Source organism: Pseudoliparis swirei, chromosome 10 (assembly GCF_029220125.1).
Source record: "Pseudoliparis swirei isolate HS2019 ecotype Mariana Trench chromosome 10, NWPU_hadal_v1, whole genome shotgun sequence".
NCBI classification, from domain to species: domain Eukaryota; kingdom Metazoa; phylum Chordata; class Actinopteri; order Perciformes; family Liparidae; genus Pseudoliparis; species Pseudoliparis swirei.
The window spans coordinates 9,824,812-9,844,644 of record NC_079397.1 but is presented as its reverse complement, the minus strand read 5'-3'; the positions used below and the strand labels follow the sequence as shown (position 1 = coordinate 9,844,644).

At 41.5% G+C, this 19,833-nt stretch overlaps 1 protein-coding gene across 1 annotated transcript in view; it reads left to right on the top strand.

Moving 5' to 3' along the window:
• Positions 1–19,379, top strand: part of cerk (ceramide kinase) — a 38,380-nt gene extending 19,001 nt beyond the window's left edge. The window contains exons 6-13 of the mRNA XM_056425223.1: positions 442–587; positions 4,112–4,186; positions 4,396–4,545; positions 5,454–5,559; positions 6,032–6,111; positions 8,607–8,803; positions 13,499–13,713; positions 16,911–19,379. Coding sequence (XP_056281198.1) covers positions 442–587; positions 4,112–4,186; positions 4,396–4,545; positions 5,454–5,559; positions 6,032–6,111; positions 8,607–8,803; positions 13,499–13,713; positions 16,911–17,019 — 1,078 coding nt within the window. The 3' untranslated portion in view covers positions 17,020–19,379. The remainder of the gene's footprint in view (positions 1–441; positions 588–4,111; positions 4,187–4,395; positions 4,546–5,453; positions 5,560–6,031; positions 6,112–8,606; positions 8,804–13,498; positions 13,714–16,910) is intronic.
• Positions 19,380–19,833: the final 454 nt, after the last annotated feature.

Below are 19,833 nucleotides of genomic sequence, written 5' to 3'. Positions count from 1 at the left end.
TAGAAATGTAGCTGATTATTTTCTCTGGAATCACTTTCGATAACATAACAATAAATCTAAACGTACAAATCGGTCACATAAGTCCTATAGATTTATCTTTATGCCGTCTCCGGCTTCTATTCATACGATATCCAGACCAGCGGGTCATAGTGGGAGTCCATTATGCTGTTTGTATAAGTCATAGGTCCATTTCTGTAAAGTCTTTATATAGACTTTCAAAATGGGGGGTGATACTGATATTTAGTGAATGCTTTCACAGGAACACCTGCTGGTCTCTGCTCTTATCCTCAAGGTCTTGTGGTTATGTCGCTTTTTTCTTCATGTAAAGGAACTCCTTAGCGTCGCCTCTAGTTACCGTCATGAACCAAATCTATTCTGAGCAACGTTCAACGGATGTCATGTGGAGCTCGTGCATATTGTTGATATCTTTTGTCTGTCCAGGGTGGTGTGTGTGGGTGGAGATGGGATGTTCAGCGAGGTCCTGCACGGGTTGGTCACCAGGATCCAGACGGACAACGGCGTGGACCAGAACCAACCGGATGCCGAGTTGGTGCCGTGTTCTCTACGCATTGGGATCATTCCTGCCGGTGAGCTTCGGTCATTATATCGCGTGAAAAACACACTCGAGGTTTGGAAAGACGAGCGTGTGATGGAGTGTTTTTTTGTGATAATGGTCTCTGAGTGTCACCTTAAAAGGAATTTCACTTTGGTGTTTGTGTGTTTGTGTTAAAAGCTTGAGAGGGATATCTTTTTAGATGCGAAGATTGGAACCACCGTGTTCCAAATTTAAAAGTATTGAAATATGGAGTCTGAATAAAATGGGGGAAAGAAACCGCAGAAGATGGATACTACTCCTCTTGAGTCACAGGCAAAGAGCCGCTTGTGGTCTTACTTCTCTAGAATTAGTCTTTTTTTTTTTTTTTACATGTTACCATTTTGGCTTTACATTCAGTCATGCGTTTGAAAATACACCACTTATCTCCTCCACCAGCTGAGAACATAATGTAACTCTGGTCACCTTATAATTTGCCAAAAAGGAAAGAACTTTTGACGTCTCCTCAAATGGGAAAAGTCTTACTCGATAATGGATTCCAAGTTAGAAGAAAAGGTTTGTCTGGACCCCTGCGTAAAGATCGCACTCAGCAGAACTGTTATTGATTTTTCCGTATTGATGAACTGCAGCCCAGCTGGTCTGGGGTTGCTGAGTTACATAAGAGAATCGCTATGGCAACAGGGCAGAGGTCCCACCGGGGGCCCCGCGGAGGGTCAATCAATCCAAAGTGCCATGAATGAAAACGTGCTGTGTGACATTTTGAAATCACTGTAATTTTCACGCGGGGGTAAATGCAGTGCGTGGAGACCGATACGAGGCACAGCGTGGAGGGAGTAGCCGAGGGGTTTAACAATCAAACGATTATTTTAAGGCCAATTACAATTAGAATTTGGATGTGTTGACTCAGTTGTTTTGCCTTTTTCACAATTGCTGATGGAATATAATTGTCGGTGTCTAAGATCTAATCTTTTCATACAACTGCGTGAAGGACATTCTCGTTACAACACTTCAGCTCAATAACGTGAAGCCGTGAGTCTGAAACCCAGGGCTGCGGAGACGAAAGCTCTCGAGTGGATGCAGAGGAGTTGTTCGAAAGATGTTTTGAAATGTAATTGGTGTGCCATTCATGCAGTTCAAAGACTTTAGCGGCTAATTATGCTCAGGATTGCTTCCATCAAGAGTTAAACAGAGCCTAAAATGACCACGGCGAGCCTCTCATCTCTCCGCTTTTAAATTAAAATCATCGTTTTTTTGGGGTTATTTTCAGAGCATTGTCAAAGCAAAGGCACGTCGAATTAAAGAATGCTCCTTCAAGAGTGTCTTCTCTACTCGGTCACTGCCTTGTGTATATATTTAGTTTCCTCTGTATATTTAGTATTTTTGTATTTAGTATTGTGTTTGTGTCTTATTTTTATTTTCTATTAATGCTATTAATTAGTGATCCTGAAATGTTCCCATTGTGGGACGAATAAAGGAATATCTAATCTAATCTAATCATAACTGCAGACATTTGGAGAGGAGAATTCAGATTTTTATGAAAATAGCAGCAATCACAACAATCCACAAGTGACGTGAAAAGATCAAAACCTACAGTGAATTGATCTAATAATAAGTATTGTCTGTGTAGTTAAAGCCACAGTGCTCTTATTTCTCCGTGTCATCAACTCCATTGTTGTCCAAAATCTATTGAACACACCAGTGAGCCACACACTGGAAGTGGGTGACGGGTTCCTTCAATACGATGAACATCGTAGTGTCATTAAAATCAATCCCCTTAACACAGCTCTGTACTAGAGCACCATGTGTGTATTCATCCACAGCTGAAAGTAGTCCCTCCTCCAGGAACATTTGCAAGAATAACTACAGCTGTTACAGGAAGTTGTTTAACCTTGTTTTAAGTGAGAGTACATATCTGTAAATGTAATAAAAAAGATTTTAACTTTGTCAGTTGTAAATCAGTTATAACCCCCTTTTAATAATGTCTCAAATAACGGTGATAAAAGTGTCTCTAACGTCTGGCTAAAAGAGAAAAGTAGCCGACGTTGAGGTTTTGCTATAAAAACCGTAGCTGTGTTTGCTTTGTATATTTATGCTTCTACGCCATCATGGAAGAAGTGTGTCTTTGCCACCGGGTTGCCAGTCATGATTTTATCAATAAAACAATCAATATTGTTAATGTGTCAGTGAGAAATGAAAGGCCTCGATGCCAAGCTTCAAATGAAAGAGCCGTGAGCTGATTTACAGCCTCGTCATCGAGCTGTCATGTTCACGGATGCTTTTCTCAAATCTCATTGAAAGTAGCTTATTTTTATAAAAATATAATAAAAAAAGATTTTTTTTTAAATGATATGTTGTTCAAAGGTCTACTTGTCTAATTAAAGGGTTCACTCTTATCGTTATAAGACACAGTCGCAAGTGCAGCTATAAATACATGAATTCAAACAGCAAAAATCTCATTTTTTCTGGGGATTAAAAAGCATCAAGACTCCATTGTTGTCCGTGAGATGAAGATGATTCCCCCTGACAAGACGATTGTATTGGCAAGACAGTGTTTTGGGGGAATTTCAAATCAATAGCTGTAGCCTCTCCGCTGAGACGGTGTACGCTCTCTCCTCCGAACATGCCAACAGGCTCTCCCGCGGTTGAGTAACTTAAGGGGAATAAAACATTGAACGTCTGAGGGCTGAGCGCCATTGAACATCTGTGTGCGCCACTTTGAGCCTTTCAAAGTCGGTTCGCTTTTACTGGGTAGCTTTAGAAAAGTCAAATGGCATGTGTCACCACCGTTTTACTATTTATTTTTTTGCACTCTGCAAAAGCGCAGGCATTGCAGCGCATGTCGCGAGCAATTTGAAAGAGTTCGGATGTGATCGTGAAACTCGGAGGGGGGGGGGGGGCAAAGGCCCGATGAGTGATGTTCATAAAAAGTGCAGGAGAAAGTCAGAAGGAGCTCATCTTCATACTCATCTCCTCTGTCACGCTTCTGTGAGCCAGCCCAGAACATCTCTCTCTCTCTCTCTTTTCTCTCTCTCTCTCTCCATTTCACCCCTTGAAGATGATCAAAGTTGGCCAGATAGGTCTGAAATTCCGCCATGTGGAGCAGGACGAGAGATTGGAGCCGTATTACCTCTCAAGTTGGAAAGATTTAATATCAAGCTCAGCATTTTTCTGCCGGCAGGGGATATGCCTCTTATCCTTCATTTGTTGGCTATTGAGTGTTGATGATAGCCCGGCGCCCGGAGCCATCCTATTAGTTCACTTAACTGAGACGTCTCCTTACTTCCGCCTAATAAAATCATCCCACTTAATTTTTCGTACTAGGCCGCAGCTTTGAAAGACGTATAACTCCATCTAAAGGCGATGCATGAGATGCAATCCAGCAGGAGGGTGTGTGAGGCGAGGTAAAAAGGCTCCACTTATTGGCTTTGAATAGTCGAGGTTGGCTATTTATTTAGTGTTGAATACGGTATTTGTGTGAGCGATTTGTATCCCATCACGATGTCATTAACCTGTCGGTGTAATGGCTGACCATCGACCTGTGTGTCTCTTATCCAACAGGGTCCACTGATTGTATCTGCTTTGGCACAGTGGGAACCAACGATCCAGTTACCTCTGCTCTACACATCGTTGTGGGTGAGTGAGTAATTGAAAGACTCGCAAAAGACTTTCAGCACACTACGTGTCAGGATGGCATGCTGTTTCAATTGGTATGTGTGGTGTTTGTGTGTGTGTGTGTGTGTGTGTGAAGCTACAAACAACCTTTGAGTGATTATTACAGCAGCTGGTTTTGGTTTCATGTTTTTTCAAGATTTTTATGACTGTTTGTGGGCGTGTCTTCACAGGGGACTGCCAGCCAATGGACGTGTGTTCAGTCCACCACAATGACGTCTTCCTCAGATACTCCGTCTCGTTGCTTTACGGTTTCTATGGGGACGTGCTGGCAGACAGCGAGAGGACGCGATGGCTGGGTCCTGCTAGATATGACCTGTCGGGTATGGAGGCCAGCGTCTTTCTAAACCTGAGTGACTCTTCAGGCTTAGCCTGAAGAGTCACACTCTTTAATCTTTTTTTCTGACCTCTGAGCTTACTGGCCTCACACCGGCTTTTTTTTTTTTTTACGTGAAGTAACCTTGAGTTTATCCCTGAGCTTGCTGGTCCTGCCCCGGGTCCAGACTTTGGAGGATTAAGATATAAATCTAACACACAGCCTAAAGCTTGTGGGTTTCAGTGGTGGGACTCACCAACACCAAGAGGCTGACCAAGATGGTTCCTCCCCCTGAGGATAGACACATGCACACTGTCAAGTGCTTTAAATAAATTCATCAACTGTATAAGTTATAAAACTGAGCTATTAACTAGTGCCAACTGCAATGACAATGGTGTGATTAATTATTAACCAAAACACTGGGACATACAGGCTCATTTGTGAATGAAAATGTCCCCAGAATGACATTATATAATATTAGTATTATTATTATTTGTGCTTGCTGTCAGGTTGTAAATAGAATTTCTACAAATATAATACATTACCTGAATTAAATTGGACATACAGAAATGAGCATGGCTCAAGCACATAACTGTATACACTTTTAATAATTATTATAATAATTTGTATAATAATTATTTATTATTAAACGGGCCCCAGGGCTACCGAACACAACAAGGCTTTTAAAAACAACGAGAGCATTATTACTAAACTTGCTGAAAGTTTTTTTTTTTTAACCCAGTTAACCTGCCAACAACCTCGATAGAAAAGGGGAATTAGAACCGAAAGATAAGGAATAGTGGTCCGATGAGTTATGCAGATGTGTTGCTTTGAGAATTTAAGCTATGATTGGGGTGAATTAAATACAACAAATAAATCACGCATTCTGTTGCCTACAATGTGTTTGTGTTCCAGGCGTAAAAACCTTTCTGAGTCATAACTACTACGAGGGTACGATCTCTTTCCTCCCCGCTAAGAACAACATGGGGGACCCCCGGGATAAGCTCCAGTGTCGATCCGGGTAAATAAGCCATCCTAGACCTCCATTCTGCAGCGTTTCAGCACCGTTTCACAATGTGCTAACCCATCTGATGCTCCTTAATGGCAACGGTGCACCTTCCAGAGCCTAAATGGCTTAGTTTACATTGTCAGGAAGCCCATCTGATTTATTGTGGACCGAGAGCCCATTCAGTCTTCTCCAAAAAAGCACTTGACTAAGTGCTTTGGTTTTTTGAGACTCTTTGCATAGCCATTGTTTGTGTTTGTTAAGGGGACTGGAAGTAAAATGAGGTGTTTCCATAACAACATATTTTTCCATAAAAAGTGATGACTTCTTCGCCTGTACATGACTTAAATTGAAAAACACTATACAAGTTATTTTAGGGTGGACCGGATGTATACCCTCCTAATGAGTCATCTAAGCTTGAGCTTGAATGTCACAGCAACACTGATAGTTTGATGAATGTAAAACAAGGTGTACGCTGATATTTCAGGTGCCGGGTCTGTCAGCACAAGCCCTCATCAAAAGACCTGCGGTGGGAGATGTCAGAGGAGAAGGAAAAGTCTGATAAAGGTACGTGTTTGGGGTTATTACTGGAAAAGTGTCAAATGAATCACACCTAAAGAGCCCATTTCTCATTTCTCTGCCTCGTTATCTGACAGTTTGTCTGTTTTAAAGACATTTCTATCTCCTGAGATGTGTGAAAATAAGTATTTCCTTTGAGAGGAAAGACAAAAAAAGAAGAAAAACAAAAGAAGATGAGACAATCCCATGTTGGCTGTTGTTTTTCTTCCTTGAAGTCACACGCACACATATTTACATTCTGCGGTACCTGAGGTGGACAGAATGTAAATAACAACGTCATCTTCTCCTTTTCAAATATCTCCATTTTCTGTTGTGGTTGTTTTTTTTCCTCCCGCGGCACGGCAAAATGAGATTCTTGATGAGTTATCGACGGGAAAATATAAACAGATTTTAGTGACACTCCGCTACTCCCTGACGGAGCCTTTTTAAACTTATTTTTGCCTATCGATTTCCAATTTTCCCCTCACCCACCCCTGCCTCTGTTTGATGAGATTATGGACGAGGCGAGTGTCTGTCCACTCAGCTCCGAGTGGGACGTCACCTCAGGTTTTCCTGTGTCTCCCCCCCCTCCCCTGACCGCGGGGGTGGAGGAGGGGTGGGGGGAGCTTCTCTCAACTCACTGACAGCAGCAGCAAAACACACCAACTCCTGTGTGTGTGTGTGTGTGTGTGTGTGTGTGTGTGTGTGTGTGTGTGTGTGTGTGTGTGTGTGTGTGTGTGTGTGTGTGTGTGTGTGTGTATATGTGTGTGTGTGTGTGTGTGTGTGTGTGTGTGTGCGCGTGTGTGTGTCCTTGCGAGGGAAATCTCAAGACAACTGCAAAATCAATGAGGCAGGACACCCTCTGTCTCTCTCTCTCTGCAAATGAGTCAGCCCATCCTCCGAAAGCAAATACTCATTTGGAAACGTTCTTCTAATGCACAGCCTCAGTCCACGGATGGATTTGTTGTTGTTTTTAATTTTAATTCTGTTTAAATCGCTACTTGCCATGTAGACATTTTTTTTTTGCTGGCTTGTTACCGTCGCTTCGCGTTGTCACCTCTGTACGTTTGTTTTTCACGAAAGGCTTTGCTTTCCGACGTCACATCATTTTCTTCCCTCCTGAGGTTTGAATGTCAGTGATCACTTCTCCTCCTCCTCCTCCTCCCCCCCCCCCCCCCTCCTCCAATGACTCTCACCTCATTTAATCATAACAAGCAAATGTGAGGTTAATCCAATCGGCCTTCAACTATACGACCTCCTCTTTAGATGCCGTCCAACAAACTAGATTTTATAAACACGGCGCTCAGCTCTTCGGGGGGATGCTGCTCTGAGAATTCCCGCCAAGACATCTGGATCCTAATGGACCCTCATCATCATCACTGCTGATGTGTAGCAAGCTGGGAACTCTTGCTTAAGGACTCATAAAGCACTCGCAAAATATACACCGTATCATTTTTTAAATTAAATTTGCAGAGATTATTTGTTTCGGTCGAGGGGGAGCGGCAACGCGGCCTCCCTAACCCGACTCACACACACTTTTCACGAATGCACAGCAGGTCTATCTCGACTATCTATGAGGATTGTAAGTGGCAAATGATTTTTCTCTCTCATCTTACTTGTGCAAGTTAATAACTGAGAGCTGGCAGAATACTGTAAACTAAATCTGAGGTTTTGCGAATACTGCAGCGCTGCTTTGCATCGTAAATGAATTACAGGAGAGCGTATTCACGGCAGCTCGGGGTCTGTTCATTTTAAAGTGTCAATGTCTGATGGAGGAGATTTGACACTGCAGTAAAAAGAAGAGATTTGAATGAACCAAAAACTGTACAATAGGTGTAGGGCAGAAAATATGAATGCTGTTTTTAAAGGCACAGTCCTCATGTTATTTTCAGCAGGAGGCTTTTTGAGAGTGCTTTGAAGTCAGCAGAAAGGTTTGAGAGAGTTTTGTAAACATGCCGTTGTATTTTGCGGCGACGGTATTACTGACAATGATTTTCAATTCAGTTTATTTTGCAATGCCCAGTATCACAAATTACAAATTTGCCTCAGAGTGCTTTACAATCTGTACACATCCCTGACCTTTGACCTCACATCGGATCAGGAAAAACGACAAAGAAATAGAAAAATACTTTCATGGGGAGAAAAGGGGAAGAAACCTTAAGGAGAGCAACAGAGGAGGATCCCTCTCCAGGATGGACATAAGCAAATAGATGTCATGTGTACAGAATGAACAGCATTAAAGAGTTACATGAATATATACTGTATGAGCAGGATTAACAAGTTTATTAAAATGGCTGCATCCATAGTTATTTTTTATCCTTTTTAGTAGCCTAAATAGTGTGCCTTGTGTCCGGTTATGAAGATCAAAATACCGTCTTTAGGTGCATCTTGCACTCATCGTCAGCCTTTTCTCTACCATTTAACATCAATAACTTCATTACTCCAGTGGGTTAACAGATGTTTGCACAGGTAAATAAACTTGACTCTTGACTCCTCTGTTACAGATCGTTGGAGTGTGATCCGGTCAAAGTTTATTGCCATCAACGCGGCCAGTATGAGCTGCGCGTGTCCCCGCAGCCCCAAAGGCCTGTCGCCCGCCGCTCACCTCGCCGACGGCACCACAGACCTCATCCTCGTCAGGAAGTGCTCCCGTCTGGACTTCCTCAGACACCTCGTCCGACACACCAACAAAGAAGACCAGGTATGAGTGAAGGAGGTGAATGATTTATCTTCAGAGCACTTCCTAAGATATTACCCACCGGGAATATATTTCAATTTATGAATTAATATCTCTAAAGTAAGTGTCCTCCCACAGTGTCATGCGCTAGAGAATATGTCTAAACGATATGATCTGTATTCATCCAGGAGATTCATCCTTCAGAGAGTGAAGGAATCACCAAAGTAAAGCAACACTTTCAAATACAATTGCATGCATCTTAAAGAAGCCTCGCATCAATCACTTTGCTGCAGGATGCGGCTCTTATCGTCAGGAGTTGCTCGACCTGTGCACAGATGAATTGAGTGTCTTAAGACTGTAAACAAGAGAGAAAAAGTCAGGAGTTTGCCCACTTGCTGTGCTAGCATCTCCATTTGCTGACTCGGCTCAATTTCCCAACTCTGGTTCACTTCAGTTCAAATGCCTTAGCCCTCGTGTCTTCCCACGTATCATAAATAATCTCCACCCGGGTCCAGAGAGGCACCAGTTATCGCTGCATCAGGGATATGCTGTAGGGGAGAACAGGCTGATACCAGACTAATGCCCTTTCATGATAGCACAAGTATTGCCAGGGGAAGTCTGGTGATTAGTAATTATTACCTCAGGAAGACCCTCGGGAAGTTCATCCCATCTAGAAGGAACCTGTAAGTAATTTCATCGACAATAGCTTCCTTGGTACAAGTGTGCATTTTCAAACTGTGTTCTGAGCTTCCTGAGGTGAACATGTTGTTGGGATTACAATGATGAGCATCAATAAGATATGATTAATGATTAGATATGTATTCAAAGCTTTAAAATGAATGGAATACAAGCAGTAGCAAACTAATTAATACCAATAAAGCTGCTACTATTACAGTGAAACATAGCAAATTGAGCAAATTGCTGCTTTGTGTGACATGAAGCGTGTCCTCGGAATACCGCGGTCGCAATAAAGCACATTACATCCAGATGACTTAGTGAAATAAATAACCAATTTGTTCAGGCCTAATCCAATCAAGCCGTAAGTAAGTAAAAACAAAATTATATAGAGCTTTTCAGGGACATTAGTCACATAGTGCTTTACAAGGAGATTTAACAACCAGAAAAATATATTACAGAAGATGGAATGACAACAGCCGCGTGTTTTGTGCAAAAATAGAAAAAAGGACTTTGCCTAGTGATGCTACTGCAAAGTATGACTCCAATATGTATCTATTAGGGCTGTGAAACGATTAAAAATTTTAATCGGATTAATCACAGGTTTTTGTGGATTAATCATGATTAATCACATATTACCGATATTCTCGGTATATTTTGTGAGAACATAGAGATTTATGACAAAAGACGGATATATACATTTATACATTCTTCTATACAATGGTGCTGCAACTCAGCAGTTATTTAGCAGTTTTCTTCCATATGGAACATTAATACATCTTCATCCTAAACAGAATGTTTACCCCTGTTACCCTTCGGGTCAATTGACCCCATTCAATGTTTAATGTCGTGGGTTCTTTGGGGTCAATTTGACCCCAGGCTGTTTTTCACTGTGTCAAACATATAAGAAATATCAACTTTTTTATTTATTCAAAGGGCTATTTAGGTAGTCAACAAACAAACATAAAGTACCTCACACTTAAACTTGGGAAGCAATATTAATTCTAATAATTTTCTGAGGTTTTAATTGCTGGGGTCAAATTGACCCGAGGGTAAAATATGTTAGTAAATGTAAAGGTAACAGGAGGGTTAAACAGAACATTTTCTCTTGTTTGTCAACCATTAACTCCACCATGATACAATCTAAAGGTGGACAGATTGACAAGTGACTTTTTTACGTTTAGTTTAATAAAAGAACAAAGACGTGCTATAGAGAAGGGGGGGGGGGCCATAATCTTAAATCTTTTTAACTACTACGCACACCGCTGACTGCGAGGGTCGCGATCGATCGACGCGAGTTGAGACCCTGAGAAGTAAGTAAAAGTCGTCACAAGTTTCGTGGTGAACCCGGAAGGATCATTTACGATGAAACAGACGCCTGCATGAGAGCGGACAGAGTTCAGATTGAAGTGGTGTATTGGAAGCTCATTTTGCAAGTGACTTTCTTTTAAGCTCATTCTGCGCATGCGTTAAATGCGTTAAAATAAAAAAACTAGTTAAACCTGTAATTGAATTAACTGAGTTAACGCGTTATTTTTCACAGCACTAGTATCTATATATAATATATATATGTATATATGTATGTGTGTGTGTGTATGTATATATATATATATATATATATATATATGTAGAGGTTACATCATATATATTGGCCATAAAATGTGATATATATATGTATGTAAATATATATATGTATATGTATGTATGTATATATGTATATATATGTGTGTGTGTATATATATATATATATACATACTGGCCATAAAATGTGGTACAGACATTATCATCTCCCTCCCTCTTTGCTGATTTCCTTTTAAAATGTACTTTTCATCGACCATCATTATCAGGTCAAAGTGGGCCCAAAATGAGTTTTTCCAATAGACTTACATTGGGAAAGGGACGTCTGTAACTCAGCAGATAATTCTTTATTCTCGGGGGTCGGACTTTTGTTCGCTTCGTGCACCTCCAGGCGATTTTACACAGGAATGAGCGTGGCGCTGCTTCAAACCCTGTACCCAGTTCCCTTTGTAGGCCTACAGCCAAGTGCTGAACAATAGCATGCTAACAGGCTAATCCACGATGACAAACATTAAACCTGCTAAACATCAGCACGCTACCTTTGACCACCTGAGCACGTTAGCATGCGCTAGGCTCTCTAGACTCTCTTAGAACCATTGAAAGCGACCAGTCGCCTCCACTACTTCGCACTAATCGCGGTGGGTGATGTTGATGCTTGCAAGCTAGCAATTAGCTTGTTCATGAGCTAACAATGTGTAAACAAGCCACCTGCACTTTCCCCCAAAATGTAGATGATGTTTTTGGTTTGTGTCTAAGTCTTTTCTTTGTTGCATTTTCAACAAATCACGATGGAGTTTCCAGAGGAACTTTATGCAACTTGTATTTTGTGTGTCCCCGGTCAGTCCTGACTCCTGTATACCCACAATGCCTTCTGATAGAGTCGCTTGTATCCCATATCAAATTAATGGAGATGAATTTGTGCAGCAGCCTCCAGTGGGTCTTTTTTTGCCTTTCAGTCATGGAGTTGTCAGTTCTCCCTAATGGATAAAACCAAACGATATTATCATTAACTGTCTGACGACCACAGATCAGAGTGCGGTATTGCATTTAAAAGACATGAGGCAGTGTGTCTGCAGGCTGTCTTCGCTGCTTCACTCGCAACACAGAAAGGTAGACAAGTAGTCATATAAGTACGGTGAGTGGGACTTTGCATCAGAGTTCACTTAATATCAGCATCAATGTCCAGCCAAGCGGAGAGAAACAAGGAGTGAGAAGCCACTAAGCGTATTCATGGCCTTGTCAGAAAGCCTTTTAGGCAGACAGTCCAACATGAATGCAAAGCGGCTCCAGTCATAAAGTGGGTCTGATGTGAAGCAAATGGCTGTCACTCTGCTTTTGGTATGAGAGAGGGCGAGAAAAGGAGAGAAGGAAGCGAGAGAGGGGAAGGAAAAGGGAAAAAGGTGAAGAAAAGCATGGGGATAGAGAGAAAGTGAAACTCCGCGAAGTAGAAGAAAGTGCGTCGTACAGAGCTGAACCTTTCTGCGACACTGAGTGAGATGAAAGAGGGCCTTTGACAAAATTATTTCTTTTCATCTCTCTCTCTTTCTTCTACTCCACCGTTTACATAGTTTTTATGCACCTCCATTTTATCTGACCTCTTCTCTCCCTCCATCCATTTTGCATTCTGACTCCTGTTGGGTGTTTTTCTTTATCGAAAACGGGGAGAAGCCGAATAAATCTACGTGTAGTTTTACTGTTCATTATAAAATCAGCTGGAGTCCACAGAAAGACAATCGAGTATAAATTATCTTTTTATCTCACCCACTAGGAGCCTGTTAACTTTTACTGCCCAATATGATCTTCATATTCCAGAGAAATATCTCTGAAAATGGGCAGAGGCTTCTCTATTGTGTGTGTGTGTGTGCGATTGGGATAGTTGATATATCATGTTAGACATTTAAATGTCTAAATAAATTAATGGTATTTTTAATAAATGAGTTTTGAATGAACCCCAATCTATGTATCTACCAAAGACAAATAGTTGATAAAATAGATTCACTTTTTTAGTTTGATCTCAATCCATCAAATTGAGGCGGAGACACTAAAACTATCTTTTCCTCAACATTATCATCCATCTTTAGCATATAGTGTGTGCTATATCACTTGTATGTCATTGTGTTCTGCATGGTGTTTAATACTTCGGATTGAAGCGCCCTTGTGGAAACACCGACAATAGAGTAATCATGAAAATACGCAATACTTGAAAAAAACTAAAAATGCATTTTAACTCTAAACTGCATTTTCCTCCCAAAAAAAGTTGACACAAAACCTTACTTAGTGAATCCCAAAACAGAGACGGAGTCTTGTGTTCCCTCTAGCTTCCTGCAGTTTCAAATGAAACTACAGTGAAAGTGCTTCTGCAGAGTGTCGGTCTTAACCTTTGCAACATCTGTGGGAACATCTGTTCCTTCACCCATCCGTCCATTCATCTCTCCTCCTCTCTTTCATCCATTTCCTATTCCACAGTTTGACCACTCGTTTGTGGAGGTCCACCGGGTGAGGAAGTTTCGTTTCCAGCCGCGGTACCATGAGCCGGATTCACCAGAGCATCCGATCGAGAGTCCAAAGGTGACAGGCTTCAGTCCCATATGCTCGGCTCCAACAACATGCAACTCCAGCACCTGCCACAGCAGCTGGAACTGCGACGGGGAGATCCTGCCTGGCGCTGCCATCCAAGTCAGGTAGCTAATCATACAATCACCTTTCAATGTACATTACAACTTACTGCAGTAGTTTTTTAAAGCACTCACTTTTCCATGTATTGTTAGAAATATGGATTTAAAATCTCAGGTGCAAAAAAACTATTATTTCAACTCAGCATCAGCAAAAAACAATAAAATGATTTGTCATTTACCAGTCATGAATGTGTGACCCATATATATGTATATATACATATGTGTGTGTATCTATATACAGTATATGTGTGTGTATATATATATATATATGTGTATATGATTTTTGTAATGCTGTAAAACTGAATTGTTTTGTTGCTGAATTGTGACCGCTGAAGACAGGCATGGTTCAATCACTGTGCCAGCTTATTTGTCCTTTTATGAAGCCTGTGACGGATAAATTAACTTTTTTGAGGCAATAAAGACGGGCAGAATATCGCTCAGCAGAGATGAAGAATGGCAAATGGCTCCTGAATCGGTGCACACAAGATTGTAGAAGAGGTATAATGAAGAAAAGCAGTGAAATACTTGTGGCGATCATACCAGACATGGGCTGTTCTTTTTCTCGGTATTACAAACATAATGTTCTGTTTAAATTGTCTCTGAATATTAAGACTTAAAGCTCAAGTAGAAATAGATGATGTTCTGTATGCTTGACAGCTCTGTATTCACAATGCAGTCAAGTAAAACTCACACGTAGAGTGTTCAGCTAGCGGCGTGGCTCCGTAGAGCCGTACCGCACAGTGCTGATTAGGAAATATTAGCACGCTAACACCAGAGCAAAAAAAAAAAAAAATTTTGATTTTTTCAGTGGTGACCAACCAACATTTTGCAGCAACCAGCCACATTGGTGGCTCAAATATCAGGAAATTTGAATTAATGTGGCGTGTTACCCATGTTGTACCCATGTTGTACTGCATCTGGGCTCTGCAAAGGTCTTTTACGATCTTTTTTGCTACCTTAAAAATAAAAATGTTTTTAATTCACGTGGGCATCCTTAACAAACAATGTTAAATCTTACCCAGATACAACAGACGTTTTTTCTGATTGGCTGTGTGTAGCCCATTTCTCAGCTCACGGATTCCTCACAGTGAGGACAGCGTTGGCATGCTAGCTGGCAAAAATTAAATAAAACATTAGAGTTTTTTTTTTTTTCAAGAAAATGTGATGTGGCGGCGGCGTGCGTGGCCGAAATGCGTGTGACTGAGAGCCCCTGCATTAACACCGGTAGTCTCTGCTCGTTGTGTCGGTTAACCGGGGATGGGGTAAATAGGATGTCGTTTATAGATCGCTCATTTTAGATCGCTCCTATCGTGTGATTGAGTTGAAAAAAAAAGAAAGCACGGCAAAAATCAAATTTCTTTTTTTGCCCGTGAATTGGTTGCATGGGCGTGGCGTGTGGTGTGAAAATGGCGTGGCGTGTGTCTGCGAAACCGTGAGAGTTGGTAGCTCTGTAACACACCTAACTAGTTGTGATAATGTTAAACATCTCCTTAGCAGCATTTGTATTGTCAACATGTTAACACGCTGACATGTTAGTGTACTGAGCATTTAGCAGGGGACAGTTCCAGACAGCTGCTAGCATGGGTGTAATCTCATATTCATGTTGTACAGCACTCTGACAATAAGGCAAGATGCAACGTTTCAAAGTACAATAGCCAACATAAACATTGGTATGTAGACAATCGATAACACCGTTTCTGTAATCGGCTGCAGCGACTGGCGGTAGCGTAAATAAAGAGGAAACGTCGAGCCTGACCGGCCAACCAGCAGACACTCGAGAAAGCACATTTTAGTTTTTACATTGTTTTTGGCTTGCATTAAACAAAATAAGATGTTAATTGGTTAGCTTAATTGTAGTTGGATTTATTTCCCATTGTACCTAGTCGTTTCTCCATTTCCAGTCTTAATGCTAAGCTAAGCTTGAAAGTGCTATTGATCTACCCATATAATTCATATAGAACATATGAATATTTCCTTTCTTTTCCTTTAGACATATAATGGGGGTTTCATCCTGATGGTGAGCAATTAGCGTTGGCTGGTGGGAAAGAAATTCTCCTACTTTGCCAGACCGAAATGATAGCAGCAGTGCCATTAGTGCCGCTTGTGTCCAACAGTCTGTGGTCAGGAGACTCTTTCACCGTTCCCTGCTGGACGATCTTGGCAACTTGGCGAAATTAGCCCCGCTCATTATTCTGGCCCTGTCCACACTTCAGCGTCCTCCACTATCAGATCTCTATACAGCCGGTGTGACACTGCTGGATGCATCATTTATTTCATGCTCCATTGTACTTTGCCAATGATGCATGGTGCTGTAATGTGGCTAATTTAACGGCCCTCCCCATGTTAAAAGGCTACTCCCCTTTAATTAAAGCAGAAGTCCGTCTTTTTATTGCCTCTTCCTCTGTGCTAATCGCTCTTGGCGTGAGCCAGCCGGAGTCCTGCTCGGATAATTAATGGAAATAGCCCAGGCGAAACGGAAAGAAAGGACGAGTTTTGCATTTGGTCGTGAGAAATACACATTTGGAAAAGGAACTCAACCTGCTACAACGATTGAAGCAAACAATAAAATAAAAGTCACGTTATTATCACCCAAACATATCAGGCTACCTTGTATATGTAAATGTGTTGTATTGAACTTTTTGTGTTTTTATTTCATGTGTGAATGGCATTCTGAGTATACATTCTTCACATTGAGTTAAAAATGCTAAGTTACTTCACTGTTCCATCATATTAACGATCGGGTGAAGCCTGTAAGTAAAGGTGTCATTGAGCAGCCAAAAGACGAGGGCAGTAATTGAGGCTAAATACTGTACGATAATAGCCACCTGTGATGTTCACAGCTCGTTTCTGCCTGTGCACTTTTTCTTTTTATCGCATGTATCTGGATGTGTCATTGTAGTGTGTCAGCCCCATTGGTATTCTAACACCTGTTATAGGTGTCTCTTTAAAGATCTTCATACTTAACACAACAAAAAGATATCGTCTCACCCTGAGTTTACTTGTCAAGTCTGCACACAGGGGGTGCCGTTCCATTGCTTTTACATCTGCCACGATGACAGGAAAGCCTCATTCAAATGAGCAGTCATTACATTGATGGTTTATTATTCAGGCTCAATGATGTCTTGTGTGCTTCTTTTTTAATATATACATATATATATATACTAAATATATTATGTGTGTGTGCACTCTGTTCCCCTCTGCAGTGTCCAGTGCCAGTTGATCAGGCTGTTTGCCCGCGGTATTGAGGAGCAGCAGCAGTGTTTGTTAGAGAACCCGTGTACACTGTGGCCCCTGGAGCCAAGCACACACTAGTCAGTGGACTGAGACCTGGACGACAGAACATTTTGCTGCTGGAAAACAAAAACCGAGTTGCACTTGGCTCGACTTTCTCGCAATAAGACATTAAATCGCATCGGTGTAAATCCCGAAAGCTGGCGTCCTATCCCTCCTTCGTGTTTTTACTCAAATGAAATTTGCAGAACGTCCTCTCAATGCACAAGAAGGTGAAGGTGAAAGAAAGCTGATAATAATAAGCAGGAAAATGCCACAGGAAAGATACAGCTATTGCATGATTTGTTGTTACTGAGGGGATGGTTATCGCCTTGCATGCAGCCATTTGGGATTTTTATGTGCAAAACTGCCTAATGCTGCTTTTACAGACCCCGAATACGATATGCCACCGCTGCCATATTCAAACCTCGGTTTCAGCCTTTTTTAAATATATATATATATATATATATACATGTACTGTTTTTTGAAAATGGAAGATTTTGAAACCCAGAGGATCTCAAGCCACCAGATGAAACGGCTAAACTGGACTGAGCTGGACTCATCCGCGACAATCGGTGCTGCCATAAAGGAGAACACAAATAGGATTTCTCCCCGTGTAGCAAAGAGAGACAGCCGAGGAGATACTGCTTGGTGAGAGGGACGAAGAAGAAAAGCCTCTGAAGTACACGGATAAACTGGCAAAAAGAGAAAAGGAAAACGGATCTTGAGAAAGAAAACATTTCATCTGTGACCCAGGTGGAAGCAGATATGAGCCAGGGGCACTAATGAAAAGAACTGAATACCCTGCTAATACACTAACAGGACCCCGGTGGGTTCTGGGTAATAAGGCAAAGTGGTTGCTAAGTGATTTGGTGTGTCTCAGCACTGCTGCGGTGCACCTGTGGCTCTGAGCTCTGCTTCTCCCTAGCCCAAAACTACTGCCAGTCGACTCCTCACCAGGGATTAGCCAGAATTACACATGGTTAACTGTATTAAATATAATATATTGTGTAGCTCTGAAATTGGCCCAATTACCTCATATTTTATAAAGTCAGACCATCAGAGAATGCTACCTCTGCATTGATTAACTAGAACGGGCACTCGGTAGAGCGCATACCTTCGCATATCACAAGATTGGGCATTGAATTATGAACATTTTGGCATTAGTTGCATGCCAATTGGATAAAAATTGATACGGTAAAAAAGAAGATTTTGACCTTTTCATGACTTTGACCCGATCGATCCCAAAATCGAATCAAATGGTCCCCAGATAATAACCAATCATCCCACCAAATTTCATGCGATTAAAGAAGATTTTGACCTTCTCATGACCTTGACCTTTGACCCGATCGATCCCAAAATCTAATCAAATGGTCCCCGGATAATAACCAATCATTATACCAAATTTCATGCGATTCAAGAAGATTTTGACCTTTTCATGACCATGACCTTTGACCCGATCGATCCCAAAATCTAAACAAATGGTCCCTGGATAATAACCAATCATCCCACCAAATGTCATGCGATTCGGTGTAATACTTTTTGAGTTATGCGAGTAACACGCATACAAATAAATAAATACACGGCGATCAAAACATAACCTTCCGCATTTTCAATGCGAAGGTAAAAATACAGTTTCACAAGTGTGTGTGTGTGTTTCATGATCTTTGTAGGGTCATGCAATCATTGGAGTGTGTATGTCGTAACGTAGTTGTGGATGTGCGACTGTGATGAGTTAGCTCGATCACAATTAGCCTCATGACTGCTGTTCAGCAGATGCTCTTTTACTCCTGCCAACACACACACCTATAGATGAGCAAAGACAGAGAGACACACACACACACTAAAACGTACTCGCGGACACAGAGGAACTTTGCAAGCTTTCGGGTCTGACCACACATATTTGACAAAGCTAAAGGGTTTAGCAATGTATGACAGACATTGCAAACAAAGTCAAACTGAAATTTTAATTCCCTCTCACTTCTGTAGGCTATGCACACAAAAAACTAGCCTATAATGATACTGCAGCCAATGGAAGTCAGCAGGCCAGGAGAACTAGCTTGCACCCACAGCTTCTGCTTGTTAGCTTCCGCTGGTTAGCATCCACTAGTTAGCTAATGCTAGTTAGCTGAGCTTGCTAATGTTAGCGCTGATTCCTGGACATTAGTTTGTGTTCATGCAAAAGAAAATTAATAATATTTTAAAGTCTTCTAGTTTAGACTGTTTGAGTAGCTGCCGAGTACCTCCAGTCGTACTGATTTGTTAGAAAAAAATTGTTTTGTTTCAGTTCGACTTGTGGAATTTATGCTGCTCTCCATTATCGAGTCAATGTAGGAACAAGCTATGATGTTAGTATGTGATGATTTTCATAAAAATGCTCAATAAAGTGCTATTGAATTGGGGTTCTTTTAATTTATTTTGTTCTATCTCCATGGATGGTGTGCTCGATGCACGAGGTGGTTCAGTCACTCCTTTTCTCTCTCACTCGCGCACACACACACACACATACACGCACACACACTCCCACACACTCCCACGCATGCACACAAAGGTCAACGCTCCCTTGCTCCGGCTTTCTCAATCTCACTCTTTTGCTCTTTCTGTCTCCTCCTATGAGTGGAATTTAATAGGGAGCTCTGATGTGAGTGAGATGTTTCATTAAAGAACATCAGACATCAAAGGTCTCTGCTGAGATGGAGTGGTATTTCACGCTGGGCTCATTCCTCACACAGTATGGTTCTAGTTTCTTTTATGGTGCTGAAAAGCGATCTGAATTGAGCAGCTGTAATCACGTAGTCGAACCGCAAATAATCCCACAATTCTTCAAGTTACAGACGATGCTTGTTGTCCTCGTTG